Source organism: Schistocerca americana, chromosome 1, assembly GCF_021461395.2.
Source record: "Schistocerca americana isolate TAMUIC-IGC-003095 chromosome 1, iqSchAmer2.1, whole genome shotgun sequence".
Lineage (NCBI taxonomy): Eukaryota > Metazoa > Arthropoda > Insecta > Orthoptera > Acrididae > Schistocerca > Schistocerca americana.
This window is the reverse complement of record NC_060119.1, coordinates 1,242,463,906-1,242,484,584: the sequence shown is the minus strand read 5'-3', so window position 1 is coordinate 1,242,484,584 and position 20,679 is coordinate 1,242,463,906. Positions and strand designations below refer to the sequence as shown.

General features: G+C 41.3%; 1 protein-coding gene across 1 annotated transcript in view; it reads left to right on the top strand.

The window, feature by feature from the left end:
* The window catches only part of LOC124598534 (Down syndrome cell adhesion molecule-like protein Dscam2), a 394,502-nt gene that overhangs the window by 331,104 nt on the left and 42,719 nt on the right, over positions 1–20,679 (top strand). Inside the window, exons 29-32 of the mRNA XM_047136007.1 lie at positions 8,319–8,504; positions 16,603–16,893; positions 17,417–17,561; positions 17,642–17,814. Coding sequence (XP_046991963.1) covers positions 8,319–8,504; positions 16,603–16,893; positions 17,417–17,561; positions 17,642–17,814 — 795 coding nt within the window. The remainder of the gene's footprint in view (positions 1–8,318; positions 8,505–16,602; positions 16,894–17,416; positions 17,562–17,641; positions 17,815–20,679) is intronic.

Sequence of the window (20,679 nt, the reverse complement as noted above, 5' to 3'; positions counted from 1 at the left end):
AGTTTCTTCTAGATTTAGGAGTATCAGACCATAAAGCACTATTTGTATCACTACCGAAGCAAAATTCAGTCTGCACAACAAAAAGATGTAGGAATTTCAGTCAAGAAAATGTGGAAGTATTTTGCAAAAAACTAAGCCAAACCAAGTGGACAGTCAGCAAACACACTTCCACAAGTGACAATTACAATAACTTTTTAACTGAATTCTTGGGTATATTCAATGAATGCTTCCCTTTTGTAACAGTGAGGACCAGGTCCCAAAAAAGTAGATCCTGGGTAACAAAAGGAATCAGAGTGTCTAGTGCTACTAAGAGGAAACTGCATATGGAGGCAAAAGTAAATCGAAGCCCTCAATTTCTTAAGTATGTAAGCACATACAAAAAAACATTTGACAAAATAGTTAAACTAGCAAAACGTACTGCAAATAACGACTTCATTTCAAATGCAAAAAACAAATCAAAAGCTGTTTGGTCTGTTATAAGAAGTGAAGTTGGCAGTGAGGCAGAGAGAAAATGCCCTTCTAAAATAGTGATAAATGGTAGAGCTGTTACAGAACCCAGTGCCATTTGTGAATCATTCAATGACTTTTTCATAAACTGTAACAAATTTGGTGACTGTTCACCACCAAATACAAAGCCCAATATGACAGATAGCAATTGCACATGTTTTAAGTTTTCTCATGTTTCCATCTCAGATGCCATCAAAATCATAATGTCCCTAAAAAATTCAAAATCTGCAGGGTGGGATGAGGTCCCCACTGAAATAATAAAAATAGTCCGTCACAGTATTGCATATCCACTCTCTTTCATAATCAACCAATCATTTGATGAGGGATGTTTCCCAGATCGATTAAAATATGCAGAAGTTCGGCCCATACACAAAAAAGGCAAACAAGATGAATTGGGCAACTATAGGCCAATCTCACTGTTACCAATTTTCTCAAAAATATTTGAAAGAGCTGCATGTGATCAGATTGAAAATCACAATTCATCTAACAGCATTATCTTAGGCAATCAATATGGTTTCAGAAAAGGCCGCAGCACAATCCATGCAATAAATGAATTAGTCACAAAAGTCAGCAGATGTCTTGATGATAGAATGTGTGTGTCAGGCATCTTTTGTGACCTGTCCAAAGCCTTCGGCACAGTAAATCATGACCTGCTTCTCCAAAAATTGGCACGCTATGGTTTTCAAGGCAAATCTCTTAGCTGGATGTCATCATACTTGGCAAACAGAAAACAAAGAGTACTTATTAACATCAACGGCAAGAAATTTCTCTCTGGCTGGAAAAACACTCAATTAGGTGTTCCACAAGGCTCAATATTAGGGCCACTGCTTTTTCTATATTATGTTAATGATATGCCATGTCAGGTCCAGTCTGATACTATCCTCTATGCAGATGACTCAACAGCTGTAGTCTGTTGTAAAAATGAGGTAGACCTAATTCGTCATATTGAACAAACACTTGGGGAAGTGGAGGCATGGGTCAAAAACAATAACTTGACATTAAACTTTACAAAAACAGAAATTGTTCATTTTACCACAAAACAATCTGCACAGTCTATAAGTGAAATAAGGTATATGGACAAAAAATTAGAGACTGCAGACTGTGTCAAATTCCTTGGCGTGTTAGTCAATAAAAACCTGTTATGGAGTCGCCATGTGGACAACATACTGGGTCGACTGAATAGCCTTGTATATATTATGAATATCTTGTATAGTATTACTGATTTAGCTGTAAGAAAAACCGTATATAATGCATATTTTGTTTCAGTCATTAGGTATAGTATAATTTTCTGGGGGTCTGAAAAAACAAATTTACTTAGAGCTTTTAGACTACAAAAAAGAATCATCTACATCTACATCTACATCTACATTGATACTCCGCAAGCCACCCAACGGTGTATGGCGGAGGGCACTTTACGTGCCACTGTCATTACCTCCCTTTCCTGTTCCAGTCGCGTATGGTTCGCGGGAAGAACGACTGTCTGAAAGCCTCCGTGCGCGCTCTAATCTCTCTAATTTTACATTCGTGATCTCCTCGGGAGGTATAAGTAGGGGGAAGCAATATATTCGATACCTCATCCAGAAACGCACCCGCTCGAAACCTGGACAGCAAGCTACACCGCGATGCAGAGCGCCTCTCTTGCAGAGTCTGCCACTTGAGTTTATTAAACATCTCCGTAACGCTATCACGGTTACCAAATAACCCAGTGACGAAACGCGCCGCTCTTCTTTGGATCTTTTCTATCTCCTCCGTCAACCCGACCTGGTACGGATCCCACACTGATGAGCAATACTCAAGTATAGGTCGAACGAGTGTTTTGTAAGCCACCTCCTTTGTTGATGGACTACATTTTCTAAGCACTCTCCCAGTGAATCTCAACCTGGTACCCGCCTTACCAACAATTAATTTTATATGATCATTCCACTTCAAATCGTTCCGTACGCATACTCCCAGATATTTTACAGAAGTAACTGCTACCAGTGTTTGTTCCGCTATCATATAATCATACAATAAAGGATCCTTCTTTCTATGTATTCGCAATACATTACATTTGTCTATGTTAAGGGTCAATTGCCACTCCCTGCACCAAGTGCCTATCCGCTGCAGATCTTCCTGTATTTCGCTACAATTTTCTAATGCATCCGGGCAATGGTGGGAGCAAAACCAAAGCAACACTGCAAACCTTTATTTGTAAAACTGGATCTAATGAGCATTCCAAGCATATACATCTATGAAACTCTCACTTTCACGAAAAGAAACCCACAACTTTTTGAGGGCAACTTCTTCTTGCATCAATATGATACAAGACATAGAACGAGCTACATGTTACCTACCCACCATTTAAAATCATATGAAAAAACCCCATACTATATGGGCATGAAATTTGTAAATAAAATATGGAAAGATATGGATGACCCAAATGTAAAAGGCACCAAAAGAGACCTGGAAAAATATCTGAAAGATAAATGTTACTATAGTGTAGAAGATTTCATGAATGGTAACAATGCATTATAATTGTAATTAAAATACCTCTTTGAAGATGTTACACCATGTATATTATTAGTTTATTGTATTTTTAGTATTGTTATATATAGTGTAAAAACTGACAAGTCACCTATGTCACAATCTTTGATTGTATAAGGCATGTTATGTGATAATAAAAATTGAATTGAATTGAACTGTTTCTGTGTTTTGTCATTTACTCCAGCGTGAATAAATAAACTTGTTTTTAGTGGCCACACTATTGGTTGTATCTAGCATTATTACACACTTAGTGATGAGTGTGGTGTTCGTTTCTTTGTGCTCAGTCTATTTGATTGTTCTGTCAGTCCACATGTTAATGGAGGCAATGCTCAAATCCCTTCTTGAGCAGCAGCAACAGGCTCTTATGGTCGCTATCACAAATTTGTCTGCCACGTTTACTATGTGGGCTTCTATTCTATCAGCATATGTGGCACTTTTTCCTCTCTTACAATCTGTGGTCAAAGATTGGAAGGCTTACAAGAAGCAGTTTCAGCAACACTTCCTTGCTTTTGCTGTCACTAACCTGAACATATGTAGAACTTTATTTATTTTATTTACTCTCACATTTACCAGTTGTTGGGCCAGTTAACCCCAGGAATCAGCATCGCTTTTGTTCAACGAGATGTGTAAGTTGATGTCCAATTATCACCACTAGCAAACACATGTCATTGCAGCGTGTGTCAATTTCTGTCATAAACAGCCCCACCTGTTCTACTGGGCTCGGGAGGCCATATTCCATGGCCTCCGTCACAAATGTCAGTTTGTTACCAATGCCCATAATGATTCCTATGCTGATTCAGATGTCCGTGATACCACCATACAGTTGGCTCCTGACAAGGAGCAGCATCAGTACACACTACAGTGTGAGAGTCCATCTTTGGCTTAATTGTTAAATACTGCTCAATGTTTTGAGGTATTTCATGCTACTGATGATCAGATTGAAGCTTAGTGTGACATTGCTGTGGTGGCTCATGTTCCTGGTCATCAGGTGTCAGTTAGTTCTCATGGGGAGTACAATGTGTCAGCTGTACAAATGCAGCAGCCTAAGTGCTGCACTGGAGAGCAACATGCAAACAATAACAACAACAGCAACCACTGCCATGGCAGCACTCAGTGCTCCCATCTTGCCCATACTGTTTCACGCAACATGACAAGCTGTGTGCCCTAAGTGCTGGATGACTTACAACAACTGTAGGAAAAGAGGACATATAGTGTATTTGTGTCATTCCCAGTTCTCTCCTGCAGATGTGGACATGGATGTCAATTGTGTGTCTCCAATGCTTACAAATGATAAAAAGCTGTTTATTGAAGCATGAGTGATGGATGAAGTGCTCTGACTACAGGTGGACAAGGGTGCAGCTGTGACATTGCTGAACTCACAAGCTTATGTGAATTTGGGGTCCCCGACATTGCCTACAGTTACTCTGTGTTTGGTGAGTTACAACATGCAGTGTATTCCAGTTTTGGGGCACTTTACAGCTACCACTGTGTGTCAATCCATGGTTAGATCCTTCAAATCTCTGGTTGTGGATGATTTGTTTGGTCAGTATGCTTTTGGTGCCTTGGTTTTTCTTTTTCAGATGAGATGCACCTCACCAGTGGTTAGATTCTCTGTGTTCTGAGTTCTTGTCTCCATTTTTGGATGGATTAGGTTGTGCCACTGATTTTGGGCCCCACATTACCCGTAAACCTAAGGTGCAGCTGTGTTTTTTCCAGGTATGCCCTATTCCAGTGTCCTTGCATGATAAAGTGAAATCAAAATTGGACAGGCTGACGTCATTGGGTCACACAGTCTATTATATCAAGTGAGCTGTCTATCACCCTCTTGATGGTTAAAACACCAAAGGTCAGCTTTGCCTCTGTGGCGACTTAACAGTTTCCATTAACAGTTAATATCTCATTGACACCTATCCTTTGCCCCATCAGGCTGAGTTAATGCCCAAACTCGCCAGGGGCTGGCATTTCTCCAAAATTGAAGCCTATATACAGGTTCCATTGGATGGGTTTTCAAAAGATTCCTTGTGATTAACACACCCTTCAGATTGCACCAATATCAGCACTTTCCATTCAGTGTACCTAGTGCCCTTGTGATTTTTCTACATTTTTTGGAACAGTTGATGATGTCTGTTACAGGGAGCATCAACTATCTCAGTGACATTGGGATGACAGAAGCATCCTTGGAAGAGCATTTACGCAACTTATGCTCCTTGTTCATGGTTTTATATACAGCAGGGTTGATGTTCAATTGGCCAAGTCACACTTTTTTCAGCCACCCATTGTGTATTTGGGGTTTCTCGGAATGTTGTCTACCTTACCATTCCACTGTCAAAGAACTCCAGGCATTTTTAGGGAAAATTGATTATTATCACAAATTCGTTCTGGGTGCAGCCCCATTGTCACAATCTCTCCACTAATTGCTCCACAAAGACATTCCCTTTTTGATGGGTGCTGGCCTGCAAACATTCTTTCACATTTTTGATATCCTAATTACTTTCTGCTCCTTGATTGGCTAACTTCCATCCTCGCCACCAGCTGGTTTAGGCTGCAAATGCCTCTCAATATAGGCTCAGGGCTGATCTTGCACATCACTATGAGGATGGTTCTCGGTGCCCAATAGCTTAAGCATCACAAACGCTCAACTCCACACAGCAGTGCTACTCCTAAGTTGAAAAGGAAGCACTTGCTATTGTCTGAGCCCTCAGGAAGTCAAAGCCCTCAGCAAGTTTCATGTGTTCATGTATATGGGTCAAAGTTCCACCTTATTACTGTCCACAAGCCCTTGGTGTCATTGTTTAATCCTTCTGCTTCATTGCCTGACAAAGCAACACATCACCTACAGTTTTTGGTCTTGTTTGTGTCTCGCTAAAACTATGAAATACATTTTCAGCTTACTGTGCAGCAAACCAATGCCTATGTACTGTCCCAGGTTCTGATGGGGCCAGATCCTTCTTTTGATCAGGATGAGATCCTTCATTTTCACTTAGATGTTGCGGTGCCATGTACAGTGGAAGAGTTTCCTATTACAGGTTCATGGATTGCAGCTGCTGTTGCTGCCAATCCAGTTTTGCACTGAGTTGTTCACCTTGTTCAGCATGGTTTCTGATCCTTTACATAACTAATTTGCTCTCCTTCATCACCTGTTTGTCTATGAATTTGTTCTCTTAGCTATGGATGGACTGTCACAGGATTGTGACCCTGACCACTCTATGGTGGGATTCACTTCATCTCCTACATCAGGGACACTGGGGAGGAGGGGGGTTGGGGGGGGGGGGGGGAGGGATCTCTCATACCAAGTCATCGGCCCATCAACATCTGTTTTGGCTTGGTATCTATGGTGACATTGTGCATCTTGTCACAGCCTGTTCTCAGTATGATACAGAATAGGCAACACTGTAGGTGATGCTCTCTCCATGGCACACACTGAACAATTGTAGGAACGCATCCATGTTGATTTTGTGGGACCCTTCATAAATTCTTATTGGCTGTTAAATGTCGATGCTTCCTCTGAATTTCCATATATTATCCGGAGCAGAGAAGGCTATGGTTCAGACCCTGTCAAAAAATTTTCTAGTGAAGGATATCCTAATACACTTGTGAAAGACAGATAACATTCCACAGATTGTGTCTCAGACCTTCCACAATTTCTGCAGCCACCAAGGCACTTGCCATGTGACTGCTCCTCCTTTCCATCCCCAATCTAACAGTGAGATGAGACAGCTTGTTTACATATTCAGGATTCAAATGAAAAACTACATTGCTGACTCTTCCATGGACTACACCTTGACACAACTCTTGAGTTACTACAGGTTAACGCTGGTGGGGCAGCGAGATGTTCCGTAGTCACCTGCCACATTCCCTCCTGCAACTGTTTATGCCATCCCACCAACATCCAGTGGTGCGGCCCTCATTGCAGTTTGCTCCTGACTCCGCCGTCTGGGCTTAGAGGTGTCAGCTGCTGACCGAAATGGATTCTAGCCATTATCCACAGTTGTTGTGGCTGCCGCCTCTCTATGGTGGCACCAGTAAGGGTCTGGTGGTTCACCAACATGACCAGCTGTTCCCTTGTGCCACAGCGAGGACAGCAGGTCTGCCGTCTCCACCTCCCTCAGCATCTGTCTCGGCCTCAGGGGGTCCCTGCTGAAGGGGTGGACCCACCCACCTTGTGGATGTTGCCATCTCCTGCCTCTCCTCTGGGGTCCAGCGTCCCAATACATGCTGCTGGCCCTTCCTGTAATGCTTCGCTACAACATGCATGCCTGCCACCAGCTGGGGTGGCACTGTCATGTCCTTCACCACTGATGTGTCCAGCAACCCCTACCTAGTGTCCAGCACCTTCACCATGAGTGCAGTGCACTCATGCGGAGGGCCCAGACATTGAGATGCTGCCAGTGCCACTGTCACGAATCATCCTTTATGGTTTTTCGCTGGAGGTGGTCGCTGCACATGCCCGCGGGTGCACCACTTCCACTCGTCTCATTCCACTGTCACTGTCATCACGTATGGCATATACTCCAGGGACTGCAGTTTTGTCATCAGTCACCCTGATGCCCACATCAGAGGAGCATCCTTTCCCCAATATGGGTGGTGTGCTGTAACCTTGCACACAAAACCTGAATATGTACTATGGTGTCAGGCCACTGATATGCTACACTACAGATAGTCCACCTGTGGCAGCTGCACACGTCAGCCACCAGAGGCCACCTGCAGTGGGTCACAAGTTTAGTGTGCATGGAACAACATCAGCCATGCTGCTTACCAGAGCTCTCCCTATATAGACAGCACAACCAGTGATCCTCCTCAGGATGTTTTCTACTGCTTCTTGTACTGTTTCTATGTTCATTGTTTATTTGAATGTGGATAAATAAACTCTTGTTCTTAGTGGCCACATTATTGGTTGTGTGTAGCATTACGATACACTCAAACTCTCTCTCTCTCTCTCTCTCTCTCTCTCTCTCTCTCTCTCTGTGTGTGTGTGTGTGTGTGTGTGTGTGTGTGTGTAGTAGGTTGCATCTTCATCATGCAATTAAGTCAACTATTTTTATTTAGTATGATTATTTATGACCCTGTAATCACTGTTTTCAGATGACTTTTGGGTTCTGTAGATGTTATTTTCACAGATTAAAAAAAAGACATCACATCAAGTAAAATCAACATAAAGTTTTACCCCATGAGAGGCAATTCCTACACTACAGTAATTGTACTGTCATTCAAATAGAAGATTCTTTGATGTCTTGTATGCAACACAACACAGTTAAAATGTGAGCTAACAGATTACTGTGATTATTCAGGTTACATGCTGAGCTACAAAAGAGATCATGGAAACTGGCAAGAAGTTAATTTAGAAGCTGAGAAGACTACCCACACGCTGGAAGATCTAAGCTGTGGAGGAACTTACCATGCATTTATTTCTGCACAAAATAGAATTGGCAACAGCCCACACAGTGCCATACTCACTGCTAAGACAAAAGGTGCAGGTTAGTAATTAATTATTCCTTTGTCTTCTTTTATACTATATCTCGTTTCAGCACTTATACAATTATACATAACTTCAAGAAAGTAATGTGATCATAAAAGAGCTTATTATATCTTTAAAAGCAACTAATGGAAACTCCACATAGGAATATCAACAGTGTAGGAAAAGATAGATTGCTACTTACCACAAAGAAGGCACATTAAGTTGCAGACAGGCACAATTAAAAGTCACCTTCATCAGCAAAAGAGAAACAGAGCAACACACACCATTTAGACACACAGTCAAGCACAGCTCACACACACATGACTGCCAACTCTGGCAGCTCAGGACAGAATACCATTCTGGGAGTTGGCGCCATCATTGTACACACAGAAAGATGTAACTGCTTACCTACCATTATGCTGGGAGTTTATCATTTAAGATAGAATTTTAAGAAACAGCCAGACTGTGTTTTGACCAATAGCCAAGATCAGTGGCCATTTGTGTGTTAAAGATGATCTGAGGCTGAGGAAGCCCTGTGTTCAGAAGATTTCATGCCTCTGGGGCAAAGCATACATTAACTGTTTGTACTGTTGAGGACAGGTGTGTGGAACATTGCCACCACGTAAGATTATAACAGCCTGAAAAATCTGCAGTGGCAGAGCATTGTTTAGTACAAGGACACACAATGAAATACAGGGTGTATCAAAAAGAATCATCTTATTTTTAAAAAATCATAACTATTATGTTATTTGACATATGTGCATGAACAATGTACTGTTGGAAAGAGAAAACTGTTGAGTTTTACATGTTTCCCGCTAGTTAGCAGTGGCATCTGGAAGTGTGGGAATTTTTAAACCAAAGGATTACTGAACGGTGGATCAAGCACACTGGACCAAATGATTCAGCCTTACGTTACTGGCCTCCAAGGTCACTGGACATGTTGTTGTTGTTGTCTTCAGTCCTGAGACTGGTTTGATGCAGCTCTCCATGCTACTGTATCCTGTCCAAGCTTCTTCATCTCCCAGTACTTACTGCAACCTACATCCTTCTGAATCTGTTTAGTGTATTCATCTCTTTGTCTCCCTCTACGATTTTTACCCTCCACGCTGCCCACCAATACTAAATTGGTGATCCCTTGATGCCTCAGAACATGTCCTACTAATCGATCCCTTCTTCTTGTCAAGTTGTGCCACAAACTCCTCTTCTCCCTAATTCTGTTCAATACCTCCTCATTAGTTATGTGATCTACCCATCTAATCTTTAGCATTCTTCTGTAGCACCACATTTTGAAAGCTTCTGTTCTCTTCTTGTCCAAACTATTTATCGTCCAGGTTTCACTTCAATACATGACTACACTCCATACAAATACTTTCAGACACTTAAATCTATACTTGATGTTAACAAATTTCTCTTCTTCAGAAACGCTTTCCTTGCCATTGCCAGTCTACGTTTTATATCCTCTCTACTTCGACCATCATCAGTTATTTTGCTCCCCAAATAGCAAAACTCCTTTACTACTTTAAGTGTCTCATTTCCTAATCTAATTCCCTCAGCATCACCCGACTTAATTCGACTACATTCCATTATCCTCGTTTTGCTTTTGCTGATGTTCATCTTATATCCTCCTTTCAAGACACCAACCATTCCGTTCAACTGCTCTTCCAAGTCCTTTGCTGTCTCTGACAGAATTACAATGTCATCGGCGAACCTCAACGTTTTTATTTCTTCTCCATGGAGTTTAATACCTACTCCGAATTTTTCTTTTGTTTCCTTTACTGCTTGCTCAATATACAGATTGAATAACATTGGGGATAAGCTACAACCCTGTCTCACTCCCTTCCCAACTGCTGCTTCCCTTTCATGCCCCTCGACTCTTACAACTGCCATCTGGTTTCTGTACAAATTGTAAATAGCCTTTCGCTCCCTGTATTTTACCCCTGCCACCTTTAGAATTTGAAAGAGAGTACTCCAGTTAACATTGTCAAAAGCTTTCTCTGAGTCTACAAATGCTTGAAATTTAGATTTTCCTTTGCTTAATCTATTTTCTAAGATAAGTCGTAGGGTCAGTATTGCCTCACGTGTTCCAACATTTCTGCGGAATCCACACTGATCTTTGCTGAGGTCGGCCTCTACCAGTTTTTCCATTCACCTGTAAAGAATTCGCGTTAGTATTTTGCAGCTGTGACATGACTGTACGTAATTATTTCTTGTGGAGGTTTATAAAGGACTCTGTTTATTTGCCTCCATTACCAACAACAGTGGATGAACTGAGAGATCACATAACAGATCAGCTGTGGTAGCTGTAACTCAAGACATGCTCACTGCAGTGTGGGAACAGTTTGAATTCTCCATTGACATATGGCATGCATATCAAGGTGGGCACATTGAATGCCTATGAAAAAAAATTAAAAAAAACTTTTTGAGTTTCCTGTTCATTAAAAAACAGGATTAATTGTATATATTTATTAGCTTCAGAAATATAGATGTGGCAAATTGGATGATTCTTTTTGATACACCCTGTTTTATGAGATTGTGAGGAATGGGAATTTTGAGAACAGCTGTAAAGATACAGTGGAAGGACAGAAGAAAACAGGAAAGAGAAGAATAAGAATGTTGGCTGAAGTGGAAAGAGGAACATACCTGACTACAAAGCAGTTGACCTGGAATGGAACTGTGAAGACAACAGTGGTGTTAAGAACCTGCCAATTTCCTGAACTCATTATAATGATGATGAGGATGATGGTGTGGTTGCTGCTGCTTCCTGTTACTGGGATTTTGTTCTGTAGGAATCCATTGAAATTAGACGAGCAGAGGTTCTTACTACTCCCCTGAATACATTGTGGAACCCTGTTCTGATCTGCATTAAAATACATTCTTTGACTCAGTTGCCAGAATATTTTGACATTTATGGCAGTGGTACCCCAATTTTGTTTGCCTTCATCACTGGCAGTGCTGCTCCTACCTTTGGGGCAGCACTCGTGACCCTTATAAATGTGCAAGTACTCTTTGCTGACCTGTAATGGCACCGGCTCCAGTGCGGCATCTGTTTGATGGAACTTACTGGCAGCAGCATCTCACCTAAAGATGATGGCCAGTTGATCCATTGAAATATTGTGTAAACTTTACTTGCGAGTCTGGCTGCACCCCTAAGAAAAGTATCAGTGTATCAACGGTGTGCCTCCAGGCATTTTGTCAGGTTGTTGTTTCCATTTTCTGTGCAATATTTTGATGATTGACCCAGCCGTCAGCTACAGGTGTTGCAAGTTTTGCTGTTATGTGTACTCACTGGCTGGACTCAACCAAACTGTGAACTATTGTTCTCATGCTGTTATTTATACCCGAGTTCAGTTCCTGATGTCCACTACACCCTTTGATGAATTTCAGATCTTGCACTGCTGTCATGTGAAATGCACATTCTCTCAGTGTTTTCCAATTGTGGTGGGTGTTATGGCTGGTGAGATTTTAATAAATAGAATGCTGGACACCTAGCATTATTTAAATTGGAACCTCTATCACTGTTTATTACATTTTCAGAAACTTCTATTTTGATTTATATCTTAATTATGCTGTCCCTGAAACTCATACAAAAGCCAGGATTTATTTTTACTAATTTATGATGGTGTGTACTATAACAGCAAATACACAGTAACAACTCCTAATGATGTGTGTTCACATTTTCAGCTGTTTTGAATATTTAGTTTATCGTTGACAATCAATAAGGTAATAAGTGTTTTTGGGTGCTCATCAAATTTTTACTTTCGGAAAAGATAGACCAAAGAATTTGCATTAAATTTTGAAACTTCCTGGGACATTAAAACTGTGTGCCAGAGCAAGACTCGAACTCGGGACCTTTGCCTTTCGCGAGCAAGTGCTCTACCAACTGAGCTACCCCAGCACGACTCATGCCCCGTCCCCACAGCTTTACTTCTGCCAGTACCTCGTCTCCTACCTTCCAAACTTCACAGAAGCTCTCCTTGAACCTTGCAGAACTAGCATTCCTGGAAGAAAGGATACTGCGGAAACATGGCTTAGCCACAGCCTAGGGGATGTTCCTAGAATTAAAGTTTGTTTGAAAAATGGAATAAAATACAGCCCCACACTCGAAATGTTGACTATGGTTTTGGGGAATCTGCCATGAGTAAGACAAGAGTTTACGATTGGTATAAACATTTCAAAGAGGGTTGAGAAGGCATTGAAGATGACGACCACCTGGATGCCCTACCACATCAATTACTGACCACAGTGTGAAAGAAGTAAATAAAATGGTTCTGTAAAATTGCTGAATCCCCATCAGAGAGGTCACTGATGTCTACCTATCCTTTGGCTCATGCCAAGCAATTTTTTTGGATGTTTTGGACATGAAAAGCACAGTTTGTTTTGAAATTGCTGAATTTCAACCAAAAACGATGCTGTGTAGACATTGATGAGGACTCACTAGATGAAGTCAACAGTGATATAGAATCTATAAAGAAGGTTATAACAGGTGACAGAACATGGGTATACAGATGTAACATCAAAACTAAGACCCGCTTCTCTGAAATGGAACTGCCTGAAGACCCAAGACCAAAAAGTATTTGACAAGTTTGATTACATGTGAAGGTTCTTCTAACTGTTTTCCTGAGTCACACTGGGATAGTGCATCATGAGTTCCTGCCATATGGTCATATGGTCAGTAAGGAATACTACCTGGAAGTTACGTGCTGCTTTCATGAAGCAATCCAAAGAAAATCACCAGAATTGTGGCAAAACCATTTGTGAAAGTTGCATCATGATAATGTTCCCATTCACACTTCAATGCTTGTTCATGTTTTTTGGCAAAAAACAAAACTGTTGGGTTGCCTCAGCCACTATATTTGCTGGACATGGCCCACTGATACTTCTTTTTATTTCTGACACTGAAGAGAACCGTGAAAGGACATCATTCTGTCACCATTGATGAGAGAAAAACAGAACTGCTGAAGCTAAACACCATAACGAAAAGTGAGTTCCAGAAGTGCTTCCGAGATTGGAAAAGGTGCTAGCACAAATGTATTATGTATGAGGGAGATTACCATGGGAGTGTGACTAGATGCAGGCTAGGCACATTTCAGTGGGCAGTTTTGCAGTAATTATGGGCATGTATGATAAGCTAAACTTAACAGCTTTTTTTAAGGCAGTAGATTTTAGAGTGTTCCTCATTGTCTTTAACATCTATTCAAAATAGCATATGTAGTTTAAGTTAATGTATTAAGAGGCTTCCCAAATATCCATACAGTGGGACATTCTTATTTATGAGGAAGTTGTTATTAACAATAGTGCAGTTTTATGAGTAACTGTGCAGACATTCTTATGCTGCATGTGCAAGAGAAGACACTTAGCAGTTCTAAGCCCAATGCAAGCTGAAGTAAAAATAAAAGTAACCTTTGTTGCTGCACTCAGTACATGACTCTCTCATGAGTGTCACCATCAATGACTGCTCAAATGTCTCCTACCCATATCTAGAGAATATAATTCTACTCATTCTCCAGATATGGCCTTATACGTTTCTGATATCTAAAGTTCATGGCAACCTCTGGCTACTTCTTTTAACTGTACTTGTCATCCTGGGCCATATGCAACCATAAACGGTATTGCGTTTCTGTGACCTGTGCTGTCATCTACATCAAAATGACATATCAGCTGCCTCTCAGTGTTCCTTCTCTTTCTTTCTTTCATGTGTCTTGGATCTGCTTCACTTCTGTGTTTTAGGTGATTTAACACTAGCCAATAAACAACTCGAAAATATATCCAAACATTTCTTGAAAATTTCTTCATAGATTGTGTTGTGTCTAGACAAGACAGCCTAGACACAATGAGAGGAAGCCGAAAGGCACGCGCTTAAACTCACGCAGGCTGGCGTGAGGTCTGAAACAGGATACGTAATGAATGCTATAAAGAAAAGTACGTAGCTTCTGGAATACTTAACTTTAATCCACATTTGTAGAACATCGCTCTTGATGATACATTAATAGAATCTCAATATCAACTGAATACGGCGCCTTGCTAGGTCGTAGCAAATGTAGCCGAAGGCTATGCTAACTATCGTCTCGGCAAATGAGAGCGTATTTGTCAGTGAACCATTGCTATGAACGTCGGCTGTACAACTGGGGCGAGTGCCAGGACGTCTCTCTAGACCTGCCGTGTGGTGGCGCTCGGTCTGCAATTACTGACAGTGGCGACACGCGGGTCCGGCGTATACTAATGGACCGCGGCCGATTTAAAAGGCTACCACCTAGCAAGTGTGGTGTCTGGCGTGACACCACAGATTGCACAGGATGTTTACTTTTCAAATCCAGCAAAACTAATGCTATCACTGTGCTTCTCTGAACGTATAATTTTCCCTTTCCAAGGTCAAGATTAACATGGACTGGCACCATTGAAGCTTTTCTTTATGTATCTTGAGCATCCACGTTACGTGACCATCTGACATTTTGGTCATATGAATTAGTATGATTGATGCAGGATGACATCCTAGTGTCTGAAACTTCCATTAGATCAAAGCTCCAACAAAAAATTAACTCTTTCTATTGCAGTATGATTTAATAGGAATCATTATGCACAGGTTAAACCTTAAAAGAGGGATGTATTATATTTTCTCTTGTATTTAAACTGAATAGATTAGAGCCCTACTAAACTCAGTGTTCTTGCTGAATGCTATGCACGTGTATCATCTACTGTGTCTCAGTACTGCTCCTTAGACCTAGCATTGTACGAGGGTGAGTCAAATGAAAACCTTAAATTTGTAATAACAAATCAAAATTTCGCACCGTTATCCTGTAAGTTGGTAAACGTGCTACAAACAGCTTGCAGAATGGCCTGTAGGTGACAGCATAGTGCAGATGCACACATACCGTTGCAGTATCAGTATAAAGATGGCCACCCCACTTCCGACTTGCACCAGGGAAGAACAGCGTTCTGTTATTCGGTTTTTGCATAGTGAAGGCGTGAAACCTATTGAAACTCATCAATGAATGAAGGTTCAGTACAGTGATGCATGTTTGTCACAGTAGCAAGTCTACAAACGGAGTAGGAAGTTTGCACATGGTGTGACTTCAGTGGAAGATGCTCCTCGGCCAGATCAGGCACAACGAGTTGTGACTCCACAGAACATTGCAGCAGTTGAAGTCATAGTGAAGGAAAACCACCGAGTGACACTGAATGACATTGTTTACAGATTAGTCATGGGTCAGCACACCACATTGTGCATGATGTGCTCCAGTTTCACAGAGTGTCTGCAAGATGGGTGCCAAGGCAGCTGACTCCTGAAATGAGAGAACAACATATTGATGCTTGTGAAGAACTTCTTAGGCCCTTTGAATGAGAAGGTGATGGCTTCCTTGCAAGAATCGTTACTGGGGTCGAAACCTGGGTTGACTTCCACCAACTGGAAACGATGAGATCGAGCAAGGAATGGCACCGTTCCTCATCACCAAAACCAAAAAAGTTTCGAACAGAAGCATCAGCATGGAAGGTTATGCTGACTCTCTTTTGGGACGAAAATGGCATCATTTTGGAGCATTGCATGCCTAGAGGGACCATTGTCACCAGTGCATCATACACAGATCTCCAAAAAAATCATGTGCGACCTGCAATCAAATCAAAGCGACATGGATTGCTGTCAGCAGGTGTCCTTTAGCAACATAACAATGCAAGGCCCCACACTGCTCGTACAACAGTTGCAACAATCACATTCCTGCATTTTGAGTGTCGTCCTCATCCACCATACTCACCAGACCTTACCCCAAGTGATGTCCGTATGTTTGGAACACTCAAAGACGCAATGGGAGGACAGAAGTCCCTTTCTGATGAAGAGGTATGCCACATGGTGCATGAGTGGTTGCACGGACTACCAAAATAATTTTTTTCTAAAGGAATTTATGCACTTTGTAAGCACTGGAGGACTTGCATTGATCGTGGGGGAGATTATGTTGAAAAGTGATACAGCTTTGTACCACTTTTGCACAGTAAATAATATTTGAAAAATATTTGAGGTTTTCATTTGACTCACCTTCATACATTCCTAGTTGACTTGTGATATTATTATATTATGGAAAACATCTGTGCACTGTTATAGGAATTAATTTAGTTTTATCTGTTAGAACCACAGGTACCAAACACAGAGACCCTCATGTCAGCAAATGCAACGTCTCTTCATTTGCGCTTGCATAGCTGGCCAGATGGTGGATGTTCTATGTTATATTTTGTTGTTGAATACCGGATGCGTGAAAGTAATGATGAGTGGATACTCATTGACAATAATGCGCCACCAAAGAATCTCCTGATAGGGGATCTTCAACCCGCCACATGGTATCAGTTGCGACTAACTGCTCACAACAGTGCTGGTTCCACCAGAGTGCATTTCAACATTGCCACAACAACATTGACTGGAGGTAAGATAGCCATGATGAAGCACTCTATTGTTAAATTCTCTGAATTTCCATATAATAATCTGGCTTCTTATATGTATCTAGGCCAAGTTTAAGAACATCTTTCCTCACAAGAGACTTACCATTTGAGTGCCCCTCCTTCCTCCATTTCCATCATACGCTTTCACCAGTGTCAGTATTCACTACTAATTGTGATATCTACTACATAAAAACCTTGCTCATGTTCACCCCTGATGTCCTCCTCAGCTCTGAGTGCCAAGTGTGTGCTTGAGGTGTATCCAGTGTAGAAATCTTACAGTTCTAGTGCCCCTCTGTGCGTGGCACTCAAAGTGGCAGCTTGTGTTGCTTCTGCCATAAACCAGCCCTGTGTGTATCTCTGGTTCAGCCACATTGCTTTGTTTTTAAATTTTCTATAGTGTGTGATATTCCTCTAGATTTGCAAGCACATATCAAACTCATAAGCATCTAATAAGTAGAACAAATATAAAGAAGAAATATTAACCCTGTATTTCATTTCTCTTATCAGAAACTGTTGGCCCAATGCAAGTAAGTGGAAAATCAAAAAATGCAGGCCGATTCTATGAAGACATTCATGTTATAGTGCCATCCATTTGTTCTGCAATTTTGTTACTGTCTACTGGATTGCTTGTGTACGTGGCAATCCACAGAAGGTGAGTGAATAAACTGTAATAGTCTCTCCATTAGTGTGGTTCACTTGCCTTCAGAGTACTTCAAGTTCTTCTGTCCTCAGACAGTGTCGACAAGATACAGAGTACAAAGGAAATCAGGGCTTACCTGAGAGCCCAAGTGTTTGCAAGGCAGCAGCTGAAATGGATAACAAGAGAAACTTTCAGCAAATCTATTCATCGTGCCCCACTAAAATTGAGGATCATCTTACACTTAAGCAGTCAGATGATTCTTCTGGTAAGAAACAAACTGAGTATATCAAAGATTGATATTACTTGTATTGTATTTTTATACAGTGTCTGCTTTGGGTTGTAACATGTTATGAAACAAGAGTGTTTGATTGACAATAGAGTACCTCAATAATTTTAGTGTCAACTGTGTTAGTATGTAATTTATTGTGATGGAAAAACTATTACTAGTGTGAACTTATTAATATTTGTTTAACATACCTGAGGGAGTTAGATTAGGAAATAAGACACCATGCGTAGTACTGTAGATGAGTTGTATTATTTGAGTAGCAAAATAACTAGTGATGGCTGAAATAGAGAGGATATGGACTGGGTTTCCATCTGAGCTCTTGATATTCATACAAGTGGTTCTCTTTTCTCCAAAGGTCTCTTTAATTTTCCTGCAGGCAGTATCTCTCTTACCCCTAGTGATATATGCCTCTAATCCTTACATTTGTCCTCTAGCCATCCCTGCTTAGCCATTTTGCACTTCCTGTCGATCTCATTTTTGAGATGTTTGTATTCCTTTTTGCCTGCTTCATTTACTGCATTTTTGTATTTTCTCCTTTCATCAATTAAATTCAATATTTCTTTTGTTACCCAAGGATTTCTACTAGCCCTCGTCTTTATACCTACTTGATCTTCTGGTGCCTCAACTACTTCATCCCTCAAAGTTATCCATTCTTCTTCTACTGTATTTCATCATTTAACCATACAGCAAAGCTGCATGCCCTCGGGAAAAATTACAGCTGTAAATTCCCCTTGCTTTCAGCCATTCGCAGCGATGTGTTGGTAAATGTGCCAACACCTTGTAGATAGAGGAGGCCGAAATGGAAGCTATCTAATGCAGACAGGCGTGAATTCTGGAACAGGATAAGTAGTGAATGGTATGCAAGAAAAGTATGCAGCTCCTCGAATACTTAACTTTTAATTATCCTTGTGGTACATCGCTCTTGATAATACAAATAAGACTATCTTCAGATACGGTTATTGGCGCCTTGCTAGGTCGTAGCCATGGACTTAGCTGAAGGCTATTCTAACTGTCTCTCGGCAAATGAGAGAAAGCTTCGTTAGTGTAGTCGCTAGCAAAGTCGTCGTACAACTGGGGCGAGTGCTATTCCGTAACTCGAGACCTGCCTTGTGGTGGCGCTCGGTCTGCGATCACACAGTGGCAACACGCGGGTCCGACGTGTACTAAATGGACCGCGGCCGATTTAAGCTACCACCTAGCAAGTGCGGTGTCTGGCGGTGACACCACACGCAGTACCAGCACAGCAAGGTCGTTTTGGTTAGTGTTACAAGCCAGATCAGCCAATCATCCAGACTGTTGCCTCTGCAACTACTGCAAAGGCTGCTGCCCCTCTTCAGGAACCACACATTTGTCTGGCCTCTCAACAGATACCCCTCCATTGTGGTTACACCTACGGTACGGATATCTGTATCGCTAAGGCATGCAAGCCTCCCCACCAATGGCAAGGTCCGTGGTTCATATCCGTCACACTTCTTAAATGAGACTCCATACTCACAAATCAAATTTTGTGTTCCAATAGCTTGTGCATGATGCCGCCATGAATGACCACTCCAATTCTACCATTCGGTTGCCAATCCACAGAGTCCAGTAAATCACATCCCTAAGACGGTATAGCATTTTTTGCGTCAAAGTGAACATTGTAATGATCTCATGCCTATCCATTGCTTTGAGCTCTCTCTCATCCATCAGTCACATAACTGACTGACATGTCTGCATGGGTAGAACTGTCTGTTTACTCTTCTTGTAGTAATGCTCAGCAGTTATACCCCAAAATATTCTGCATTAATATACAGAGGAGGGGCAGGCTAAAAGTTTTGATTGTCACCTCAAAGAAATCAAGCTGTGACTATGGAGCTTGGTGATGGTGTTAAGCTGTGACTACGGAACTCGGTGGTGGTGTTTGTCTTTACAAAATCATGCTTCAGTGTGAAGCTTTTTCCAAGTGGTGGGTGATTTAACAGAGACCTTGGTTGTAGAAGTCTGCAGTTTGGCTATTCAGGAAACATTCCATGTTGGAAATCGTTTTGTCATAATTCTGGAAATGCCTGCCAAGCAATGGTTTCATTATCCAGTCATTCAGGGAAAGAGCAAAATATTACTGGGTCCATGCCAGGAGAGTAAGGGACCAGCTTCCCATTATCCTCTGTCTTGGTGGTCTCTTGTAATATCAGGAGATTTTGATAGTAATTTGCTAGCATCACAGTATGACAGTCAAAAAAATACTCTGCATCACCTTGTCCGATGGTGGTTGGATCTTCCTATTTTTTGGTGGTAGTAACTCCATATTTCCACTTCACTGTTCTACTGCTTTGTCTTGGCGCCACACAGCACTCGTACATGGTGATCAGACAGATAAAGAAATGGTCCTACTTGAACTGATACAGCTACACCATTTTTTTGATGTCTTGGTTCGACAGGTTTTTGAATGGGTGTGGAACTGGCCACGATACTGTGGCGTGGGAATTCCAAAGTGTAGCAGTACTCCAAACATGCACCTGCAAATAAACAAAAACTCAGTTATGTAATGTTATTTTATGAAGTTTATATTGAAACCTTATGACTATGGGTTGTACTGAAGACACAGTACAGTGCTGATTTAAATGGTGTTGATCAGCGTCTCCTTTTCTGACCTAATAGATGAACATATAGGTATTTATAACTTTTTTGAATAATAAATATGTCAGTGTGGATGTTAAATTTCAGTTAATGTACTTTCTTGATGATCAGCTTGCAGATAAGGAGTCCTATAATTATCACAGAAAGGTCAGTAATGTACAAATACTTAAATAAGTCTAACTTACCGTATTCACCCGAGTGCAAGATGACCCTGAATATAAGACGATC